Raw genomic sequence first — 21,279 nt, 5'->3', positions numbered from 1 at the left:
CGAGTATAAAAGACCAGGGAATGACATTTTGGTCCCTCGTAGACCCTAGAAATTTGTTTACCATCATTGATTAATTTTTTATTATCCCGTTTTAGTTAAAAATAGTAGAAATAAAAAGTAGAACACAAAATGTTGAAGTGTGTAAATGTAATGATGTTTTTATTATATAAGAAATTTCTCATTTTGTATGACTAGATTTTGTACGATTACAATTTAAAGCTAGTTAAATTATTGATGGCCCAAGTGGTATTAAAAGTCTAAGAGGGACCAAAGTGTTATTTTTGCATTAAAAAATTTAAAGAATTGCTACCAAGCGTTTACCTTCCCAATATTGATCCAAGAAACTCGTTGCGATAATTTCTTGCAGGATCTATGTCATCAAACGTAGGATTTTGCCCATGTGAATGTGATCCTAAATAAACTATATAAGACTGCAAGATTCATAAACACGAACTTTAAGGTTAATGCTGAATTATACAAACACATAAGTAACCGCTGCATTGAATTGAATGAAATGCTGTAGGAATTACGAAGATATACAAAATGTAAGATAAAACCTAAGAGATTACTCAAAATTATAGTGAAAACTTTGGTGATCATAAAACAGATTTCTAATGCAGAAGAAGCTAATAATTACCTTTTTGGCTGCAAAAGTTTGTCGTTTGCAAAAGAGAGAAAAGAGAAAATAATAATAGCAGCAGCTTATTAGTAAATTTTAAAATTAAAATCCTCATGGTTTGATGAAGCGGGTGTAACGGAAGCACCAAGCTTAAGCGTGATTAGATTTTGTTTTAATCCAAATTCCAGAGGGAATTATAAAAAAAGAGTTTTATTAAATCATTGAATATGAAGTTATCAAAATAATTACACGACGTCTTTATTTATAATAGATAAAATCTACTTCCCTAAGTTAATTTAAATAGGAAACCAAATCACAATTATAATGGAAATAAAAGATACTTCCCTAAGTTAACTAAATCTAATACCTTAATTGACTCTAATAAAAATAGAAAGTCCTAAAATAATAAAATATCATAATTGACTCTAATTAAAATAGAAAGTCATAAAATAATAAAATTCTACAGTCTTAAAATTTCTAAAATAACGTCTTATGTCATGGTTTCTATATAAAATACATCCAATTAACTTGCTGCCGCTGTATTTCCTCTTTCTTCCTGATGAGATTCGAATGAGATATTTGTTTTCTCGTGTTGGTTTTATAAGTCTTGCCCTTTTCTTCTCCCGTTTAACATGGTACATTTTTTATTTTTTTTATTTTGATAGCAATGTGCTGAGTTGTGGGATGTTTTCAGGCGACAACTCAGAATTAGATATCATTCAGCTCCTTTATGTTTGGCTTAACCACAATTAACATCCAGTTAATTTATAAACTGTCATTGAAAAAAAAAAACACCATATTTTGACTTTAACACTATTTTTGTATAATGCAACTGCGCCGATCGACATGTTTTTAGAATGTTAGCTAAGAACTTCTTAATTAAAAAAAAAATGTTAAGTAAGAAATCAAGTAGGGATAATTTCTTTGTTTGTGGTTAGTGGAATAGTTTTTCTCCTTCTTTTTAGATATATAAACTAAGTGATATTATAAATTAGAAATTAAATTTATGAAATTAAGAGATATTAAATTACATTTATCTGCTAATTTAAGTAATATACATTTTTTGTTTCCCAAATGCGAATGAAAAACTCTAAACAATCTCTACCAGGACAGGAAATCTCAAAGAGGCCGGTTCCGATGGAAATTTTTTTTAACAATCTCCAAAAAATCATACTTTAGTTTTAGTAGTAGTATACAATAATTATCAAGCAATAACCTTTGATTTGCCCAACTATTCTTTCAGATTTTCAACTTGATGAATGTTTATTAATTACAATAGCTGCAACGCAATAGAACTACTCACATGGTGCAAACCATCTGAATCCGACCATATCAATTTTCCAAAAATATACTTCTCAGCCTTAGGCTTAGGCTCAACATTTCTCTCAGGAGTAAAAGTGACTTTAAATGTCCTTTCCTCGCCGTACTCTGTGAAGCTCAAGTTATTAGGCTCAACCACCACTGAGACTCCATCTACTCCCTCGACATTGGCCTCGTATGAGCTGTTGTGAGTACCGACATTCTTAACTCTTCGAGTAATGGTGACTGATTCGTTGAGATCAGGAATTGCAATTGTAGGGTAGTTGAAATCTAAAATACTGAATGACTTAGGACACGAGTGTATCTCAGGTGTTGTGAAATTGTTTATGATGCTTTGGTTGTAGCCACGGCTACATATGTAGCTCAAGTAATCGTAAAAACTTAAATCATAAACAAGCCCCGGATCCATTGCACTATTCGGATTCACATGTCCTGCTCCATATTCAAATGGAGTTGCCTTCAGGCCATCATAATCCGTAATAGGATTCTTGCCCGTATGATCCGTTGTTGTTGCTGCAATTTTAGATCAAATTTCATTCAATGAGCGAAAGGAACGTGGGCTAAGAAAAATATATTGAAATTATTTATAGATTTATAACTACCAGTAGTCATGATTGCAGATTTGATAGCCGCTGGACTCCAGTCAGGGTGTAGAGTTTTGAGAAGGCCAGCAATACCAGAAATATGGGGGGTTGACATTGAAGTGCCGAAACACGCATTGAAAGGAATTCTGCGATCATCGCTTGGACTCTTACTTGGAGCTACTGCTTCAGAGTAGGCGGCAATTATTTCAACTCCAGGTGCAGTGATATCAGGCTGAAATTGGATATTAAAAATTTACAAAATGTTCCAATATGAAGTTAATTACCAAAGAATGTTACTTTTATTAGAACTAAAAGATGAATGATGGTTTAGTTCTTTTGTCAACCTTGATGATATTGGGATTAATAGTAGATGGTCCCCTGGATGAGAAGAAAGTCATTTGTGGAGATGGCTTCGTATTGAATTCTGTCTTTACATCACTGACGGATGCTACCGGGTTCCTGTCGGACAGTAATGTTAAGCAACAGGATGCATATCCGTAAAATTGAATTCTTAGTAAATTGGAATTATTCGTGAAAAGAAGGGAAGTGAAAAGGGTAAGTGAGGTACTTGATCGAGTTGTTGTAGGCTATGATAGATTGAGCATCATCGAATTCAACTAATGAAGTCGGAAGGTGGTAAGGCAAGGGCAGAGATTCATTTTCCAGCTGTTTGGGGTTGACTAAGATCAACCCCGCAGCACCAGCTTGAGCAGCCAGCTGGCTCTTATCAATTCCGTGTGTGTGGTTCATGCACAGCAAGATTTTCCCATTAATCTTTTTTGGATCAATCGCTCCTGGGTTGCATTCTAAGCTGCAAGAGGTTCAAGCATTGGCTTTTGTCACAAATATATCGCTCTCACATTAGAATTTAAGCCGCTCATACATATATATCATTAAAAGGACATTACAAAACGGAAATCTTTAATACTGACAATTCACTGGATTTACTTGCCTATCATAGAGTGCTGCGTTAGTGGCCCTTGCATTATCTCCTGTAATCAATGAGTACAACGTTTGTGTTGCAACGCCTTTAGCCGCAATGCTTTTTCCCTGGCAAACCAATATAGTGAAATTGCCTCGCATGTTATTTTCACAGCCATATCAGAAGAGACTGGTGAACTAGTTTTATTAGTTTTCAAACTTCATTTACACTCTGACCTGTTATATATGATTCAGAACAAATTTGCCATAGCAACTTCACCTAGGTTGAGTTTGCAGAATTTATAAATTTAACACGAAGGAGATCAATTTGAAATGAAAAATGGCCAAATAGCAAAAATTAGGGAATACCTTGAAGATCTGCTCGTCTCCAAGGGTAACATAGCTAGTGAACTCTCTGTCCATTGTGCTAGCACCAACCGTCAATAACCATGGTGCCAAATTTACAACAGTATCTGGTTTCGGTCCTTCATTCCCAGCGGCTGCAACCACAAGAATACCATGCATCATAGCATGAAAGGAACCAATAGCAATGGCATCTTTAAAATACTCGGTATTTTTGTGACTAGGTTCGCCTAGTGAAACGGACAATACATCAACACCATCATGTATCGCATCATCAAAAGCAGATAAGATGTCAGAATCACGGCAATCTAGTGGTTGACCATTAACGTTCCAGCAAGACTTATAAGAAGCCAAACGGGCCCTAGGAGATCCTCCTTTTGCTGTTCCGTACCCATTACCAAAAACACTCACGTTAGCTACAACGTTACCAACAGCCGTTGATGCAGCATGTGTGCCGTGGCCATCAAGGTCTCGAGCCGTGGAATGTTCGGGAGTCGGATAAAAAGATGAATTTTGTGCACGAGCATGTTCAATTTGACCTTGGTTGTAGTACCTCATTCCTATTAGCTTTCTGTACACAACGTCCAACATATTGGAAAACTCAGATACAAAAGATTATGTTCATTTCAGAGAATGGTAGAAAGTGTAAAGACCTATTGCATTGAAATCCATAATGGGTGTCATTCTGACAAATTCCTCGCCATCTTGAAGGCACCGGACCCATTCCTTCATCACTAAAGCTCTTCGATTCCGGCCAAACACCTTTCAATATACCATGAATATACAACAAGAGATATCAAGTCCAACAGTTATTGATAGAAGTAATAGGGACAAAATGAACACAATTTATTGAATTTATGTAAAATTAAGGATGTTGAACCAAAACAGACCAGAGTCAATAACTCCAATAATAACATCTTCACCAAACCGTCCCTTGTTCCATGCTGAATTTTGGGAAATTACGTTATCTTTCTCTAATCCAAGAAAATCCCAAGACCGAGTTGTTTGAACTTTTCTTCCTTCATCCAAGAAAATTGATAGAACTTCTGGATGCTCTAGATAAAAAAAAAAAAAAATACAACATCCATTTATGAAAGAAATACAGCGATTGCAGAATCAGAAATTGGTAAATTTGAAACGCTAACTTGCAAGTTGTTGGGCATGTTCCTCTTCGAGAATAGCAGCAAAGCCATTGATATGCCGGCCGTAGGAGCAAGAGATTGAATCTCTTGCCTTCTTAACACTGTTGTTAAAAATAACAAAGCTCAAAAGAGTTAATGATGTTGAGTATATCAGCAAAACCACATAATTGGTTAGGAAGCTTTTACCTTCCGAAGAATGATCCAAGAAAATTGTGGTGATGATTTCTTGCACGATTGATATCATCAGCTGTGGGATTTTTACCATGTGAATGTGTTCCTAAATAAACTATATAAGACTGCAAGATTTACAAACGTGAAATTAATGTACGGTTAATGCTCAATTAAAGCACATTATTCCAAAAAAAAATTAATAACATGTAACTACATTGCAATTGGAAAAGGAAAATAATAATAATAATAATAAAAGACATAAAAATAGCTGGTAAGGCTTACCTTTTTGGCTGCAAAAGTTGGTGTTAGCAAAAGAGAGAACAATACCAGGACATACAAATTTGAAACCCCCATGGTTTCTGATTTGAAATATAAGCCTGGTATTTTCTCTTCCAAGAGAAGTTCTCTTGAAGAGATGCGTATGAGAACTCTGTCTTGCACAGGTTCTATCAGTCTGTTTCTTCCGTTTGACATGCGTCATTTTCGTTGTCCGGAGTTGAAGTTTTTTATGACCACAATTTCAGGTTGGATTGACTATATTGAGTGAGACCCTCCCGTAAGAATCAATCACGTCCTGTATGTTTGGCTTAAATACAATATGTATCCAATTAATTTGAAAATTATAATGAAAACACTGTATATAATTCTTTTTTAAAGCTAGAGTGGTAGGCAAAGGCCAAATCAAATTTTTAAGCATTAATTAGTTAAGAGGGTGCTTGAATAAGAAAATCTAACATTAAAAAATTAAATCTTTAAACTCTTATTTGTTCCTTTTTCTTTATTTATTATTTTATTTTGAAATGTTTATTTTCTTTAGTTTATTATTACTTATAATAACTTATTGGTTTTTAACTCATTTCAAGTTTACAATAATTAAAAAATTTAAAAAATAGATGAAAGTCCAGGCCCGACCCCGCAATGGACCTAGCCCAAGCGTGGCCCTTATGCTTCGAACCCTAAGCCCAAACCTACATTGTGCCATTAGGGATGGCAATGGGGAGGGGAGGGGAGGGGACCGATCTCCCCGTATCCATCCCCGATATTTTGCGAATGTCCCCATCAGAATTACTTGAGAGAATCCTCATCCCCTCCCCGAATTATAACATGGGATCCCCAAGGGTCCCCGATCCCCGAATAACTAATACAATTTTTATTTTCGATTTTGAGTTAATCATATTAAAATAAAAAATTCAAATAAAAGTAAAGTTTGAAATATATCTTACATTAATATCCATTACAAAAGTCACATATATTAAATTAGTAAGTAACACAGCATGTAAGGGATACAAACTTCTTTTACAAACTATCGTGAATAAATTAATAGTCTTGTTTGAGGGAAATACTCCGACGAGACCAGACGTGATGAGCAGATGTTTGGTGGCAGAAGTCTGTGAGCAGGTGTGTCCTGTAAGAGCCAGGTAGCAGGGAAACAGGGGCAGGAATATCCTGCTCATCCACGAGCACGTCATCCGCGAGACCAATTTCCCGTTAGAGGCATAAGGCCATTCCTGCTAGGAGTCGAGGCGAGGAGACCCGGTCAACGACAGTTGGCAAGACGTGCGTTCCTATCCGAGAATCAAGGCACGAAGTCCATCTCCATTCGCCCACAATGACTACAATGGGGCATCCACATCCGAGGGTGGGGAGAATAATGGGCGTGGACTACGGAAAACTGGGATTCAGAGGAAGCCTATAAAAAGGTAGCCAACGAAGGTAAAAGGGTTAGCAATTTTGAGACTAGAAGAGAGATAAAAGTCATTTTAAAAGAGAGAAAACAACCTAACAGCCATAAGATTTGTGGCAAGCGTTCCCCGAACCTTCATATCTGACTTGAGCGTCGGAGGGTTTGCGCCGGGAAAACAACCGACGTACTCTGACTTGTCTGTGTGCGCAGGAACCTCTGGAGAAGAAGCTTTACGAGGAGAGATCCTGGTCGTGGTGAAGTTGATCGAGCAGAGACCCTGGTCGTAGAACGAGGACAACCAGAATCTCGCATCAACAAGTCTAATACAAAATTGTTACAAATAAAATTGAATTTATATTCAAAATTAACTTTTTCAATGGTGGCGTGGGTACTTTATAAATGTGGACTATTCCCTTTACAACACAATAGTTAAATCGGAGCAAATCAATAGCAAATATTAGATTGGTTTAGATTAAATTAGATATTAAAATTGTGATTCGCTGTGGGCAATTATAACATCTAAAAATAAATAAAAAATATATTTAATTTTAAAACATTTAATAAATATTAAAATTAAAACAAATTTTTTGGGCTAATAGAATTTACCCAGTTTTGTTAAGGTCCTAAATAAAAATTTAGGATTTTAATTATTAATTAGGTCTAAAAGTTTAATAATATAAATATTTTGATATTTTTATTTTTACCAATATTTATAATTTTATAATTCAAAATTTATTATTTATTTACTAGTAATTATAAAAAATAAAAATAAAAATAAAATTATATTATGAAACCTCTCTTGTTCTTTATTTACAAATTTACCCTTTATATTTAAATTATATTAAAAATAAAACTTATCTAATTAAAACCACCTATGTTTTCCTATTTTTTCTCCATTATAAACTCATTAAATCTATAAAATTTGAAAAAACAATGAATTGTGATAGAATAAGAATTTGATTTAAATATAAATAAAGTTTTTGTAGGAAAGATAATTTTGTGAAGTTTGTTTACTTAGGCCTTTTTTTTTTTAAGATTCTCACACATGTCTTTATGTATATACCAAGGTTATTACCTACTAGGAAAAAGAAAGATGAATAGAGATAAAAATCATAAACTCATAAATGTTATAATCAAGAAAAGATTGAAAGTGGTTTGTAATGGGAGAAGGGTGAGAGAGAGCGCCTAACAATTTTTTTTTAAAGTATTGATGCAGGGGTTTACTAAGAAAATACAACAAATGAGAGTTATTTTAGGAATGAAAAAGAGTATGTAGACAAAAAGGGTTTAAAAAGAATGTTAAAGGTGTGCCAATAGTCCAACTCTATATTTAATTGCAATCAAATTAGATAGAATATAAATTTAAGTAGTGAGGGTTACGCTTGGAAAATTATAGGTAAATAGAATATGGATTAGTAGTAGCAACTCATGATCTTACTATCATGCTATCGTATTCAAATACAATTAACTCTTGTCTCTGTCCATATTTCTTGGGAGGGACATGTTATATTTAAATGAAGATGAGTTTGTTCTCTAACAAACAAAAATATTCTTAGAAGAGCTTGGCCTCTACTTCGGGTTTCATGCATTATTAATTTTCTTTTTCTGCATTTTCTGATAGTTTTTGAAAACTGCTTTGATTTATGGCTGTAAGATGGAATTATAATCATTTTTTAAATGGAGATCAAGATGAAGTCATTTAATTTTAGTAGGAATAAAAAAAAAAAAAAATCAGCATGATTTCTTTCATTGTAGTTCGCCACTATGAAAAATCAGTACATGGAGAAGCCTTAATGTAGCTTTACTGCAATCGGACTCCTTACATCATGAAAACCATCTGACCAAACCAATTCTCCAAAAACATAATCCTTAGGCTTATCATCACCCTTAACACTAAAGGTGACTTTAAATGTCTTCTCTTCCCCGTACTTTGTGAAGTTCAAAATGCTAGGCTCAACAATTGTTGAGACCCCCGTTATTTCTGAGGTGCGTGCCTTGTATGTGCTGTTTGCCGCGCCAACATTCTTAACTTTTCGAGTGAAGGTGATTGTGCCATTGAGCTTGGGAACTGCAATTGATGGGTAGTTGAAGTCTGCAAGATTGAATGACTTTGGACACGTGAACTTCTTTGGTGCCGTGAACAAGTCTATCGTAGATTGGTTGTAGCCGCGGTCACAAATATAGCCCAAGTAGTCCTCAAAAGTTAGATCATAAACAAGACCAGGATCCAATGCACTGTTTGGATTCACATGTCCTGCCCCGTATGCAAATGGGGTTGCCTTTTCGCCAGTGTTTTGATCAAGTATTGGACGGTTGCTTGAATCTTCTGCTCTTGCGGTGGTCATGATTGCAGACTTGATAGCTGCTGGGCTCCAATCAGGGTGCAGAGTTTTGACAAGGCCAACAATTCCGGCAACATGAGGGCATGACATTGAAGTACCTGACATCATGATGTAAGGAATCCGACGTTTGTCAGTTTCGTCAGGACTTGGTCCACTTGCTTCCGTGAAAGCGGCAATTATATCAACACCAGGTGCAGTGACATCAGGCTGAAAAAGATATTAAAAATTACCAAACTAATCTGCTACAAAAAATTAAAAATGCTACTTAATTTATCAATTGAACAGATAATAGAATTGATATCCCATCGCCAACCTTAAATATAGCTGGATCGATCATATTGGGTCCCCTGGATGTGAAGAAAGCCATCATTCGAGATGGTCTTGTATTGAATTCTGTTTTTGAATTTGTCATGGATGCTGTTGGGTTCCTGTTATGACAAGAAGTGGGCAGATGGATTAATCTTTAACTAAAAATGACAATTTCAATATGGACATCGTGAGAGAAGGATAGATGAATTACTGTGTGCTGTTTATGTAGGCATAGACAGATTCACCGTCTGTGTAATTAAGGTGTGCGGTCGGAAGATGGTGAACCATATTTAAAACTTTGTTGCCAGATTCTTTGCTGCTGACCAAAATCATCCCAACAGCACCTGCTTGAGCAGCCCACCGTCCCTTCTCATCTCCATATCTAGCACCATAGCAGATCAAGATTTTCCCTTGAACCTTTGCAGGATCAATAGATCCTTTCTTGCATTCAGAACTGCGTACAATCGGTTTCAAACTCATTACAAGCATGGCTCTTGTTAATTGCTTAAAGCAAAAGTTGCACGTATCATCTACATAATGCAATAAAAAAAACTTATACTCAAAGGTTACAAAGTGTACTCACGCATCAATTTCCGATACATTAGCAATCCTGGCATCTGCTCCACCAATCAATGGATAGGAATCCAGATCATTTAACAATCCTTTCTGAGAAACACTAGCCCCCTGACAAATCAATGTGATCATGTATATTACTTTGACATTTTCCACAACTATTCGACAGCTATTGTAAAAATTTTGTTAAGATAAATATACCTTGATAACCATCTTGTTGCCAAGAGTAACATAACTTGTGAACTCTCTGTCTGTAGTGCTAGCACCAACTGTGAGTATCCATGGAGCCACATTTTCTACGGATCCATCATCTGGGCCTGAGTTGCCAGCGGCTGCAGCCGAAACAATGCCATTCATCATGGCATGAAAAGAACCAATTGCAATCGTGTTTTTAAGATGTTCACGAGCGACCGAACCCAGTGACGCCGAAATCACATCAACACCATCATGTATTGCAAGATCATAGGCAGAAAGGATGTCAGCGCTAGAGCACGAGTCATTCTCGTTTGGCTTCCAGCATACCTTATAAGCAGCCACACGGGCTTTGGGTGACCCTCCTTTTGCTGTTCCATATCCACTGCCATAAACACTAACATTTGGAACAAAGTTACCCCCAGCAGTTGCTAGAGTGTGTGTACCATGGCCTTCTTCGTCTCGTCCTGTGGTTAAGTTTTGAGGAATAACAGCGTCGGGATTCTTAGCGCGAAGCTCTTCAATTGTACCTTGGTTGATGTACCTTATTCCTATCAGCTTCCTGCATTTCAAAAGAGAATACAAAAACCAACTTCTTAGCAAATTTGCTGAGGCTTCGGGTGATCATTCAAATATGCCCGAAAACGATTAAACAAAATGACTGTCAAAATGTTGATAGAACAAAAAGATGGGATTAAAATGACAGACTTATTGCAAGAAACTCCTTTGTAATTGTCATTCTGACAAATTCCCTTCCACTTTGACGGAATTGGACCCATCCCGTCGTCTGCAAAACTCTTTGATTCCGGCCAAACACCTTTCGGCACATACCATAAAGACAATAAGTGGACATAAATCGAACAACAGAAACAACAACTTCAAACAAATCAACTTTTGTTGATATAACGGATAAGAAAAATTACCGGAGTCAACATTTGCAATAATTACATCTTCACCAAATCGCGCCTTCTTCCAAGCTGAATCCGGAGGAATGAAATTGTCTTTCTCTAATCCAAGAAAATCCCATGATCGTGTTGTGTGCAGTTTTGCTCCCTCATCCGGAAAAACTGATACAACTCCTGGGTGATCTATTTCCAAAAAATAAAAAACATACAATTTTTACTACCAAGATGGAACAACAAACTAGACAAAGAAAGAAAAGAGTATATAACTAGGCTTACTTTCAAGCTGCTTTGCGTGCTCCTCTTCAAGGACTGCGCCAAAGCCATTGATAAATCGCCCATAGGAGTGAAAGATTGAGCTTTCAGCTTCCTCAACGCTATTCGGAAAAATTAAAAAAATAAAAATTGTATACAATGAGAAAGTTTATGCTAACCTATGCTACTAACCTGCTTTTAAAGTCCAAGGAGTATTTCAGATGCCTTTACCTTCCCAAGAATGATCCTAAAAACTCATGGTGACGAATTCTTGCTCGATCGATATCATCAGAGGTAGGATTGCTACCATGTGAATGTGATCCTAAATAAACTACGTAAGGCTGCCAGGTATATAGAAATTAAATTCAGTGTTAAAAGTCAATTGAACATGCATATGCAGTTATGTACCTAAACTCGATTTAAATGAAAATAAATAGTCAAAAATCATCATATACATCCATTTAGAGCTATTCAAGTTTAACCCAAAAAAAAATTAATAAATAAAGTTTTCTAGTATTATCAGAACACTTTCTTAAAACAAAAATTAACTAATGACAGCTTTGTTGAAGAGAAATGAATTTGAAATATGAGATAAAGAAAATAATAAAAAGAATAAAAAAAAAAGTATAAATGAAGGCTTGCCTTTTTAGCAGCAGAAGTTGGTGTCTGCAAGAAAGAAAGAAGAGAGAACAATAGCAGCAGAAAATATAGATTTGGGAGCCCCATGATTTTTTTTTGTTTTACTACTTCTGCTGCTATTTTCTCTCTCTTTCAAGAGAGAATTGAAATTACTCTTCTCTGTGCAAATGCCAATCAACCCTCTGTTTTCCCCAGGCTTTATAACTCTGTTTTTTTTCTATTTTTGCACCATAACTTGAACAAGGGTCAATTTTAGTTACAGATATTTCGGTTTTTAGTAATTTCAAGGAACCAATTTGGGCATAGAAAACAAGGGTCAATATTTATTCAAAAGAGTGTGCGGGAATGAGAATGAAAAAGATTATTAAAATTAGTTTCTCCTTTTCACTTATTCACAAGAATCGTCATAACAGCAAGACTTTTTTTTTTTCGGGGGCTGGAAAAACTTGACTATCTTTTGTATTACAACTTTGTTTTTGATGAACAAATAATAGCAATCAGATGTCACGAATATCTGTAGACGCATATGACTAGCAAAATAAAAATTGATTTCATTTGTGAAAGTTCCCTGGATATGAAACATGTGCCATAATTGATTCACCGAATCTTGCTTTCTTTCGTGATAGTCCAAGGGAACGACAACATTTCTCTTCACACCAAGAAAATGCTCCAACCTGTCTATGACAAAGTTATGGGTAGAACTCACTCTTAAAAATTGACTTGTAAGGAAAGGATAGGGTGCCTATGGACTTATGAGAAATGATATATATTTATACAGATGATGTATTTGTACTGAAAAATATGACATAAACAGTGATAAACCGATGTCAGCTTAATGCCTGTTTGGGGAGCTCGAGTATAAAGTATTTATTCCTTTCTCAGGGACAAGGATCTAGGGTTAATACCAATCAATAAGTTGGAAAAAACTTCGTAAGTAAATTTTCGATATAGGCGGAGGGTGCTTAAGACTAGAGGGCCACAACACCTGCAGACTTTAAAATATTTTTTGAAATTTCTAAAGGAAATATTAAAAATTAGGTATAAAAATATGATTTGGACCCTACATAATTAATTTATAAATTTTATGTATAGGATAAAAATATAATCTTATGTTTTGAAAATAGAGTCAAAGTGGCCCGATTGTTTGATCTTTATTTGGCTAATTACTTTTTCATTCTAACAAAATAGCAAATAGCCTTTTAAAAGATTGATAAACTTTGGACCCAACTCTTTGATTTTTAATTTGTTAATTGTTTCTTCATTTTATTTTTTGATTTGTAACTGTAGCCTCAATTATCCATCAAAATCCCCAAATCAAAATGTTGTAGGTACAAGCACGTTCCTGACAACTACACCACAGTTATAGATAAAAACCATCTAAAATCAATGGTACCCTTAGAGATTTACTCTGATCTCCACCCCTGCTATTTGATCTGACTTAGTATTTGTTTGTTATGACTTATTTAATAGGTATAAGTGCTTATTTAATTTTATAAGCTCGTATAATAATTTTTATTGTTATTTGATTTTTTTTAATAGAGATATTGAAGCTTAAATAAGTTATTTTGCCTCTATTAGTAAAAGCACAAATTTTGGGCTTTTGAGAGCAGATGTTGAAATTTTTTTTAAATGTTAAAATATTTAAAATATCCTCTACTTATTTAACAATCTTATTTTATTATTTTTACAACATAACTTTAAAAAACTTACTTATAAAAGTAATTTCATAAATTTTTAATATAAGCTCTTATTGACAACCAAACAACTAAATTTTTTTTGGTAAAATCTATATCTATAAAAGCTCTACTAACAAAAGTTATATTTAAATAAGCTCTACTTGAAAAACTATACCAAACAAAGCCTTATCTAATGGTCATAAGTGCTTATTTAATCTCATAAGTTCTTAACATAATTTTTGTTATTGTTTGGGTCCTTTTTTTTGTAGAGCTTTTGAAGATTAAATAAATTGTTTTGCCTTTACTAGCAAAAGCTCAAATTTTTGGGTTTTTGAGAGAAGACGTTGAATTTTTTTATATTAAAATATCTAAAATATCATCCACATATTTGGCAATCTTATTTTATTTTTCATAACATAACTTTAAAAAACTTATCTATTAAGATAATTATATAATTTTTAATAAACGATCTCATTGACAACCAAATAACTAAATTTTTTTGGATGAAAACTCTACTTATAAAAGCTAATAAAAGCTCCATTGATAAACAAACAAGTAAAAGTTTTTGAATAAGAGCTCTACTTGTAAAAGCTCTATTAATAAAATTTTACTTAGACAAGCTCTACTTAAAAAGTTATACCACTGTAGCCAAAAACACAATCCATAATTTGCGAACAATAATTTCAATAAACCGATATCAGCTTAATGCCCGTTTGGCAAAGGCGGACGATGCAAAGCCATAAACAGTGATTATTCAATTCATTGAAAATTAAGGCAAGCCAGTACTGACTATCATTGTTTTGTTCAACGTTCTATCAATGTTGTCTCTTTTGACATTTTTCAATACCCATTTAGAGGATAATTTTCAGCTCATTTTGAATTTTCATGATTGAGACATCCATCACGCTCCCCATCACTCCTAGCGGCAGCCAAAATAAAATGGTAGTTATGCTATTGTTAGAGCATCTCCAAAATGGTTTTTAAATTTTACTCTTTAAATTTCAATTTGTTTACTGATGTGGCAAATAAGTGTATAGAAAAATATAATCCCCTCCAAAAGACTCACCAAATAAGAATAAATTAATATTATTTTAATCAAATCTTTCTCACTATCAAATTGAATTGTTATTATATTTTTTAAAAGAAACATAAATAATAATTATTGCAGTCTTATCTTTTCAATAAATAATAATAAAATATTAATAGAAGAGGGAGAAACTCACTCGGCAATATTAAATAGTGAGAAATAAATCTTATTTGAAGAATCTAAATTAACGTGTCTTTTGGAGTGTTTAATATTGATATGACTCTTTAAATAAAAAATAAAATCTTATTTAAAGAGTCTTTTGGAGATGCTCTTACAATTTTTAAATTGATGACCGGATGGTCTGTTTTCTCCTAAATTTAAAGTGAAGTTCCTGATATCGAGTTCTATGTTTCTATTGGTTATTATTTCAGTTTTATTTTCTCTTTTGTTAGTTATTTAAGTAATTTAAGTTTGTGGATGCCATTTAGTTAGATTCATAAAATCTATTGTCTTGAAAACAAGAAATGAGGTTTAAGTCTACCTAATATGGGTGACGTGAGTTATCACCAAGTTAAAAAACAAGCAGATTAAGTTTGGTTTAAGATTTTATCATACTTGACAAAAGGGGACAAGCTCAAGAGGAAAAACTTCATAAAAGAATAGCAAAAGTCCTTCCTTTTAGTTTGGCACTGCCAATGTCATTACAGTAAGAAATTTTTACTGTAGCTTGACCGCAATAGTACTCTTAACATTGTGAAAACCATCTGACCAAACGAGTTCGCCAAAAACATAATCCGTAGCCACAGGCTTATCATTACCCTTAACACTAAACGTAATTTTAAAAGTCAACTCTTCCCCATACTTTGTGAAGTTCATGGTGATTGGCTCGACAACAGCTGATACGCCCACTATTTCTGTGATTTGTGCCTTGTATGTGCAGGTGGGTGTACCAACATTCTTAAGCCTTCGAGAAACGGTCATTGAGCCATTGACGAGATTAGGAACAGCAATTGAAGGGTAGTTAAAGTCTGCAATACTGAATGGCCCCGGACACTTGAACGGCTCCTTTGGTTGTGTGAATAGGTCGATAATGGATTGGTTGTAGCCAAGGCCGCATAAATAGGCCAAGTAATCACCAGGACCCAAGTCATAAACAAGACCAGGATCCAACGCACTGTTTGGATTCACATGTCCTGCACCATACGCAAATGGGGTTGCCTTTTGGCCAGTAACTTGATCAAGTATTGGATGCTTGCTTGAATCTTCTGTTGTTGCTGCAGATGAAATTAATTCCAGTTTAATAAAAAAGGGCTGAAACTCTTGTAATTTGACTGAATTTGAATAGGATAATTAAATTGATACCAGTAGTCATGATTGCAGATTTGATAGCTGCTGGGCTCCAATCAGGGTGCAGAGTTTTGACAAGGCCAGCAATTCCGGCTACGTGAGGGCATGCCATTGAAGTACCTGACATTACGTTATAAGGAACCCGCCGGGGGTCAAATTCTTCATGACTTGGTCCATATTCATTGGTGTAAGCAGCAATTATATCAACTCCAGGTGCAATGACATCAGGCTGAAAAAGGTATTAAGAAACTATCAAACTAATGTGATAGTAAATTATCCAAGAATGCTTATATTTTGAACAGCTAATAGAACTGAAAGTTTACTTCGCTGGTCAACCTTGAGGATAGCTGGATCGATCGAATTTGGTCCCCTAGCTGAGAAAAAAGATGTCATCCGAGAAGAGTTCTTATTGAATTCTGTGATTGAATTTGTCATGGATGCCACTGGGTTCCTGTCATATAACAAGTCTGGCGCATGAGTTGCAATTAACATTGACAATTTGAAGAGAGGAAATTTTGAGAAACCGGAAATATGGATTACTTGGTGTTGTATATGTAGGCATAGACAGATTGACCATCCTTGTAATTCACATATGCAGTAGGGAGAAAGTGAACCATATTTAAACTTATGTTTTGATCTTCTCGGCTGTTGGCCAAAATCATCCCAACAGCACCTGCTTGAGCAGCTTGCTGTCCCTTTGCATCTCCAAGTTTAGCATCATAGCAGATCAAGATTTTCCCTTTAACTTTCTCAGGATCAATCGTTCCATTCTTGCATTGGGTACTGCGTATGATCAATTCAAGTAAATTACAATCCTGGCTTTTGTTAACTGCTTAAACCAAAAGTCAGGACAAATCATTTGAAAAATGAAAACACTTATATTTACAGGTCACCAATTGTACTCACGCGTCCTCATTCGATACATTAGCAACTTTGGCAGCTTCTCCAGCAATCAATGGATAGAAATCTTGAGTTAACGATCCTTTCTCCGCAATACTTGCTCCCTGACACGTCAATGTGATCAATTATATAATACTTTATGTTCTACAACTAGCGAATGATAAATTCTGAAAATTTAGTAAATTCTGAAAATTCAGTTGAAGGGAAAAGAGTACCTTAATAACCATCTTGTTGCCAAGTGTAACATAACTGGAAAACTCCCTGTCTGTTGTGCTAGCACCAACTGTGAGTACCCATGGAGGCACATTATCCACGGTCTTTTCAGCTGGTCCTGAGTTGCCAGCGGATGCAACCACAAGAATGCCATGCATCATAGCATGAAAACTACCAACTGCAACTGAGCTCTCAAAATGTTCCTTTGGTTTTGAACCCAGAGAAGCCGAAATGATATCAACACCATCGTGTATCGCGACATCAAAGCCAGCAATGATGTCTGCAGCATTGCACAAATTTGCTCCATTTGGCTTCCAACATACCTTGTAAGCAGCTAAACGGGCTTTGGGTGATCCCCCTTTTGCTGTTCCATATCCCATACCATAAAGACTGACATTAGAAACAAAGCTGCCACCAGCAGTTGACAGTGTGTGTGTGCCATGGCCATTGTGGTCTATTGACGTGGTTAAGTTTTCAGGAACCAAAAAGCTGGAGTTCATTGCACGACAACTTTCAATTAAACCTTCGCTTATGTACCTTATTCCTATCAGCTTCCTGCATGTAGAACGCAAATGCGAAACCAACTAATTAGAAAGCGTGCCAGAGGCTTTTGAAGATCATTGAAATATGCTCGAAATCGAAAACACAATGTGGATGAGATAAAAGACCTATTGCAAGTAATTGCTTTATTGGTGTCATTTTGACAGGTTCCTTGCCACCTATCTGGAATTGGGCCCATCCCTTCATCCGTAAAACTCTGTGATTCCGGCCAAACACCTTTTAGTAGTACATGCCATAAAAATGATTAGCATTAATGTAACAAACAAATCCGGAAAATAAGCAAACACTACAAGAGCATTCCAAGTTACCTGAGTCAAGGTTTCCAATAATTACGTCTTCGCCAAACCGTGCCTTGTTCCATGCTGAATCCGGAGGAATTTGATTGTCTTTCTCTAATCCAAGAAATTCCCATGATCGTGTTGTGTGCAGATCTATTCCCTCTTCCAAAAAAACTGATACAACTTCTGGGTGCCCTATTTCCGAAAAAGAAAAAATTACCATTAAGATGGAACAACAAACACAGAGAACTTAAATAAAGTTTACACAACTAGACGGCTGACTTGCAATCTGCTTTGCGTGTTCCTCTTCAAGGACTGCGCCGAAACCATTGATATATCGCCCGTAAGAGTGGAAGATTAAGCCTGCTGCCTCCTCAACGCTGTTCAAAAAAATTATGTAAAAGAAAATGTTGATGCTAACTGAGCTAGGAAAAAGAAAAAAATTCCATTAGAGTTGTTTACGAATCCTCCACCTTCCCAAGAATGATCCAAGAAATTCATGGTGTTTAATTCTTGCTCGATTGATATCATGTGAGGTAGGATTGCTACCATGTGAATGTGATCCTAAGTATACCACATAAGGCTGCAAGAAAGATTTTGAACCTTATTAGCATTGGAGTTTATGGATTTAGTTTTGCATTTTTACTAGATTTTCTTACAATCAAAATAAAGGCTTGCCTTTTTAGCAGTAAAAGCTGGAGTCTGCAACAGAGAGAGAATAAAGAACAATAGCAGCAGAACAAAACCATTTGAGAGCCTCATGATTTATGCTGGTATTTTTTCTGCTGCTATCTTCTCTCTCAATACAGAGAACTAAAATAATTTCTTTCAGAAGAAATACTTATCGAGCCTCTGTTTTTTCTTTTTCCCAGGTTTAAAATTACTCTGTTTTCCCTTTTTTTTTTAGGTGAGACTTGTGACATTTGCTGGAATCAAAATTTTGAATAATTGGTTTTGGAGTCAAAAGTGATTACGGGAATGTTGTTGCCACTCAGGTATTTGCTGTGTTTACTAATTTCAGGAAACCGTGTTATGCACAGAAAATCAAGGGTCAAAATTTATTCGAAGAGTACCAGGGATAGGAATGAAGAAACAAACATCAAAACATCAAGATATTTTCTGTGTTACAGCTTAATCATTCCTTGAAAAAAATGAGATATGTATTTCGTATCGATGGCAAAGGCAAGTCTGGAACGTATAATAAACTTTTGATTCTTTTATCATTTTTATTTTTCTAACACTTAATTTTGCACTAAATTTAAACAATGCTTAATTAAAATCCAATAAACTCTCTTATACCTTTTTTTTATAATTATTGACTCATTCAAACTTGAACGACCTGTATTGTGTAACTGATGAAACAAATCAGAAATGATTTAAAAACGGCAGCATATATTGCGTTTTGAAGTTACTCAAGCCAAAACAACAGAAGATGCATCGTTTTAATGAGTGTTGATATTACTTGTTAAAAAGATATGTCAAGTTGCCGTTTCATTTAAGCCGTTATTGTTGAAAACTTAGAAGGACTGAATTGCTCAAAACTGAAACCATTTGAGCAATAGAATAATTTTGTTAAATTAAAGAATTTTATTTATATTTTACAAGAGACACTACAACGCTCACAGCTCACACTTCTTATTTTTCTCTCTCATTCTTCACTTCTCATTTGATGCCTATAACAAAGAGTTTAGGGCATTTATAGTAACCTAGAACTAGTACAAACCACTCAAATATAAAGTTACAAAAAATTAACACATTTTACAAATATCACTAAATATTCAAGAGTTTTCTAGATTTAGATATTTTCACCTTCATTAGATTTTTTTTTTTTTAGATTGAAGTCATCTCTCATTCTCCACACAATTCTTGAAACTTCCATGGATTGAGTTTTGAAATTGAGCTTGGACAAGTATAATTGGATTGGATTATAAAATTGGTGTTGAACTTTTAACACTCCCCCTCAACACTAACTATCATCTTTCGATCCACATTGAGTTGTTGGTGGAACTCTTCAAACTTTTCGGTACTAAGAATTTTTGTAAACAAATCAGTATCTTAATCGTTTGTCTTGACGTACTTCATCTCAACTTCACCTTGTAAAACCTTTTCCCCAATGATGTGATACTAGACCCCTATATGTGTAGTTCTTGCATGGAAAATTGGATTTTCCGCCAAGCCGATTATTGATTGATTATCGTAATATAATGGTACTACATAATTTACTGGTTAGTGTAGATTCTTCATCAACTGCATCAACCAAATGCTTTCTTGAGTTGTCACCTCTGTTGTTCTAAACTCTGCTTCTGTGGTTGATACTGATGTAGTTGGTTGTCTCTTACTATACCATAAATTTGTTACAGACCCAATTCTGAAAACATACCCAATAGTTGATCTTCTTGTATTATGATCTTTGGTGTACTCAACGTCATAATAGCCAGTTAGCTTGCAATTTTCACATTCCTTGCACAACAGACTATAGTTGATTGTACTTTTCACATATCCTAGTATTCGTCGAACCACTTCCAAGTGAGGCTTCTTTGGATTTTGCATGTACCGACTCATTACACCTATTGTATATGAAATGTCTAGTCGAGTCAAAGTTATGTAGATTAAATTTCTTATTAATTGTCGATACATTGTTCCATCTTGTAAATATTTGCCTTCATGCGTGCACGATTTTGCATTGACTTCCATGGAATTGAGATTAGCTTGCATTCTAACATTCCAAACTTCTTCAACAAGTCTTTGGCATATTTCTGTTGGCAAAGAAATATCCCATCTTCTGTTTGATCAACCTGTAGACCAAGAAAGTGCTTAAGCTGATGATGCTTTTTCATCTGAAAATGAACTGACCATTTCTCTCTTAACGATCGAATCTTTTCTTCATTGTCACCAGCAAGAATTAATTCATCCATATACACCAACATAGTTGCTAACTTTCCTTTACTATCTTTGACAAACAACCTAGAGTTTACATGTGCTACTGAATAACCAGATTGAATTAGAAATTTAGTAATCTTACCATAATATACCCTTGGTGCTTGCTTTAAACAGTAAAGTGTCTTTCTCAGCTTGCATACATACTCCGGCTGAGCTTGATTTTCGAATTCTCTCGGTTGGTTCATGTAGATCTCTTAATCTAATTCTCCATGTAAGAAGGCATTTTTTACATCTATTTGCCACAATTTCCATTCCTTACGAGTTGCAAGTACAAGTAGAACTGTTATTGTTGTGAGCTCTGCCACTGGACTAAACATTTCA

General features: G+C 35.0%; 3 protein-coding genes across 3 annotated transcripts; all 3 read right to left on the bottom strand.

The window, feature by feature from the left end:
• Window positions 1-1,851: 1,851 nt before the first annotated feature.
• LOC102616490 (subtilisin-like protease SBT5.3) lies at window positions 1,852-5,594 on the bottom strand. Its single transcript, XM_025097461.2, has 11 exons — window positions 5,403-5,594; window positions 5,136-5,245; window positions 4,953-5,050; window positions 4,698-4,862; window positions 4,461-4,569; window positions 3,814-4,378; window positions 3,476-3,573; window positions 3,092-3,334; window positions 2,868-2,982; window positions 2,542-2,755; window positions 1,852-2,452 (listed from the first exon to the last, which is right to left on the bottom strand). The coding sequence occupies exons 1-11, from the start codon at window positions 5,592-5,594 to the stop codon at window positions 1,890-1,892; spliced, it is 2,472 nt and encodes an 823-aa protein (XP_024953229.1). The 3' UTR covers window positions 1,852-1,889.
• Window positions 5,595-8,420: 2,826 nt separating this feature from the next.
• Window positions 8,421-12,103, bottom strand: LOC102616778 (subtilisin-like protease SBT5.4). The gene is made up of 10 exons (XM_006475041.3): window positions 12,020-12,103; window positions 11,609-11,718; window positions 11,402-11,499; window positions 11,144-11,308; window positions 10,929-11,037; window positions 10,230-10,782; window positions 10,039-10,139; window positions 9,667-9,909; window positions 9,460-9,574; window positions 8,421-9,353 (listed from the first exon to the last, which is right to left on the bottom strand). Exons 1-10 carry the CDS (start codon window positions 12,101-12,103, stop codon window positions 8,595-8,597), a joined length of 2,337 nt encoding a protein of 778 aa, XP_006475104.1. The 3' UTR covers window positions 8,421-8,594.
• Window positions 12,104-15,376: 3,273 nt separating this feature from the next.
• LOC102617073 (subtilisin-like protease SBT5.3) lies at window positions 15,377-21,143 on the bottom strand. The gene is made up of 11 exons (XM_052434143.1): window positions 20,654-21,143; window positions 18,492-18,621; window positions 18,301-18,398; window positions 18,049-18,213; window positions 17,848-17,956; window positions 17,182-17,734; window positions 16,973-17,070; window positions 16,607-16,849; window positions 16,403-16,517; window positions 16,082-16,295; window positions 15,377-15,993 (listed from the first exon to the last, which is right to left on the bottom strand). The coding sequence occupies exons 1-11, from the start codon at window positions 21,141-21,143 to the stop codon at window positions 15,437-15,439; spliced, it is 2,772 nt and encodes a 923-aa protein (XP_052290103.1). The 3' UTR covers window positions 15,377-15,436.
• Between the last annotated feature and the right edge of the window lie 136 nt (window positions 21,144-21,279).

This window comes from Citrus sinensis, chromosome 9 (genome assembly GCF_022201045.2).
Source record: "Citrus sinensis cultivar Valencia sweet orange chromosome 9, DVS_A1.0, whole genome shotgun sequence".
Taxonomy (NCBI): domain Eukaryota; kingdom Viridiplantae; phylum Streptophyta; class Magnoliopsida; order Sapindales; family Rutaceae; genus Citrus; species Citrus sinensis.
Note: the sequence above shows the minus strand (reverse complement) of the source record. Positions and strands in the feature narration are given on the sequence as shown.